This window comes from Galeopterus variegatus, unplaced genomic scaffold (assembly GCF_000696425.1).
Source record: "Galeopterus variegatus unplaced genomic scaffold, G_variegatus-3.0.2 Scaffold3802, whole genome shotgun sequence".
Lineage (NCBI taxonomy): Eukaryota > Metazoa > Chordata > Mammalia > Dermoptera > Cynocephalidae > Galeopterus > Galeopterus variegatus.
This window is the reverse complement of record NW_007729913.1, coordinates 26183-28717: the sequence shown is the minus strand read 5'-3', so window position 1 is coordinate 28717 and position 2535 is coordinate 26183. Positions and strand designations below refer to the sequence as shown.

Below are 2535 nucleotides of genomic sequence, written 5' to 3'. Positions count from 1 at the left end.
AACTTTATACAGACTAGACAAATCCAAACATTGTGTTTATGCCTGCTTTTATTGCAAATGGAGAATACAGCTTGTGATGTATATCTCCTCCTTTACTGTCCTTGAAAGATATATATACACAAGCAACTGGAGCTCAAATTAAAAACAAATAATGACAAGGACAAAAGAATAAAAGTATTAATTTAATTATTTAAGCATTTAAATTTTCCTTATAAAAAGGGTACATGATTTAGTGAAAAGAACAGATTGAAATCAAAACAACAGCATTCTGGCTTGGCCTCCAGCACTGATTATATATAATATAATCTTGAAGAAGTCATTTATTTTCCCTGGTCCCCAAATTCTTCATATGTAATGAGAAGTTAAAGTTTATTATCTTTTCGAAGTTCTATGAGTATATGTATATGCATATAGAAAATACGAATGGAATCTCTATATAAATGTGTACGTATATGTGTTTATATGTTGTATACACACCTATATATGAATCTTAGTTTCTTTTGAGAGAGATTATAAACAAGGGGGCCGAAATAGGTTATAGAAGGTCTAGTCCTATGCTGACATCATCTGTTTATAACATTAAAGTGCTCACATCTTTATCCATCCAAAGTAAGTCAGTGGTGGGAAACTATTAGAAATGCAAATTCTCAGGCCTTACCTCATACTTCCTGAATCAAGAACTATGGAGGAGAGAGGGGCCCAGTCATCTGTGTTGCCACCTGCCCTCCAGGTAATTCTGATAAACACTAAAATGTGAGAACCACTGCATTTGGACATTCCCAGGGGAGAACTACAGGCTAGAATCATAGGCAAAAGTGGAGAGCCAGTAATTAAAAGGGAAAAAGCAGCATATCCTGCAGGGAACTTGGGGCAGAGGTGGTAGAAAGAGAGGTTGGTGAGACATAGCAGTGGGGACAGGGGAGTGTTTAGGGCAGTATGGAGCAGTGTGTTGTGAGAATACAGAGCAGGAGTCCAAGCAGCAATAATAAAGCAGCAGCCACAAGTTCCTGTGTTAAATCATTTGTTCTCATACAGTCATTTCTGCTACAATGCTAACAACTGCTGGTTTTAGAACCTTTTTTCCTACCATGGATCCTAAGGGAGGAAATCATCCTCTGCTCTCAGCCACAGCTACCCCTGACCCCTAACAGATATTTACTGCAGAAACCTACAATGGGAAGAATTAAGGCTTCTGAGTCTGATCCTGGATGTTTTCTCCAGATCCTTTTCAACAACCCAAGATTCTCTTAACTCCAGTTTTAACTCTTACCTCACTGGCAGCTAAGAGTGTGTGTGTTCATGGAGAGTAAGAAAATTCCTCTAGTTTCACTGGGCTAGTGGTGGGCTTGGTCAGAGAATGTTGCAGGGGTGAGAATAAGCCTATGAAAACGACAAGGCAAGAACTCAGCATGGACACTCTTCAGGAGGCTTATCGATGCCACATTGTCATCCAGGACGTTTCCCTGGGAGGGGAATCCCCGGCTTTGCAACTTCCTGGCCAGCGTGAGGGCCACCAGCCGGCTATAACCTTTCCTGCGATGCTCTGGCAGGGTATAGCCATGGCACATGGTGGCAAACTGATCTGTGATAGACCAGGAGACTGGGTTTCCCTTATCATCACGCACACACACACTGGGGAAGCAGGCGATGAGGTTGGCAATGTACTGGAGACACTGTTCATTTCCGCCCCGTGACCAAGTCCGGTTGAGTAGATCAGCATCAGCAACACTCAGATAGGTTAGTCGTGGGGAAGACCCTGTTCTACAAGAAAACAACATCAAATAAAATATGAACTCTGAATCATATGACTGTCAATAACTGCTTCTGTTTTCATACTGATTCAGTGTGAAAAACTGTCCCTGAGTCAGTGTCTAACATTTTCAATGAGTTAGAATCCACTATTCCCTACTTACAAGCATCTTTCAGGGTTTAATTTCTGATAAGACAAAATACTATTACAACAAATTTAAATCTTTCCTTCTAATATTATGTCCACTTGTTTTGTCTTCAGTACAGATTAGGTGTTTCTGTTACATCAGCTTCATAACATAACATAACATATTTAAGTTGTTAAATCAACTTAACATTGCCTCATACCTTGAGTACTGAGGTAACAAAGTATAACCTAACTTAGTATGTAAACAAACCAAAACCTAAGGGGTATAACAAACACCTTGAGTACTGAGGTAACAAAGTATAACCTAACTTAGTATGTAAACAAACCAAAACCTAACTAAGGGGTATAACAAAGACCTAACTTAGTATGTAAACAAACCAAAACCTAAGGGGTATAACAAACAGCTAAGTTTCAGCCAAGCATAAGCAGCTGAGCTTCAGCCAGTCGCAGGCAGGATGATCATACCATGCCCACATAAAGCAGATACCTCACTTTGGCAATAAGATGATTTCTCTACTTTGCTTCTGTGTCAGGCCTAAAACAGGTCTTTGCCCACTGTGAGCTGGAGCTCTCTTAACCTGTTCTGGTTTTGAGTGCTGCCCAATTCATGAATCATTCTTTGCTTAAATAAACTCTGA

General features: G+C 40.0%; 1 protein-coding gene across 1 annotated transcript in view; it reads right to left on the bottom strand.

Moving 5' to 3' along the window:
- Positions 1–595: 595 nt before the first annotated feature.
- GLYATL3 (glycine-N-acyltransferase-like 3) overlaps positions 596–2535 on the bottom strand; it is a 17296-nt gene continuing 15356 nt past the window's right edge. The window contains exon 5 of the mRNA XM_008586021.1: positions 596–1761. Coding sequence (XP_008584243.1) covers positions 1335–1761 — 427 coding nt within the window. The 3' untranslated portion in view covers positions 596–1334. The remainder of the gene's footprint in view (positions 1762–2535) is intronic.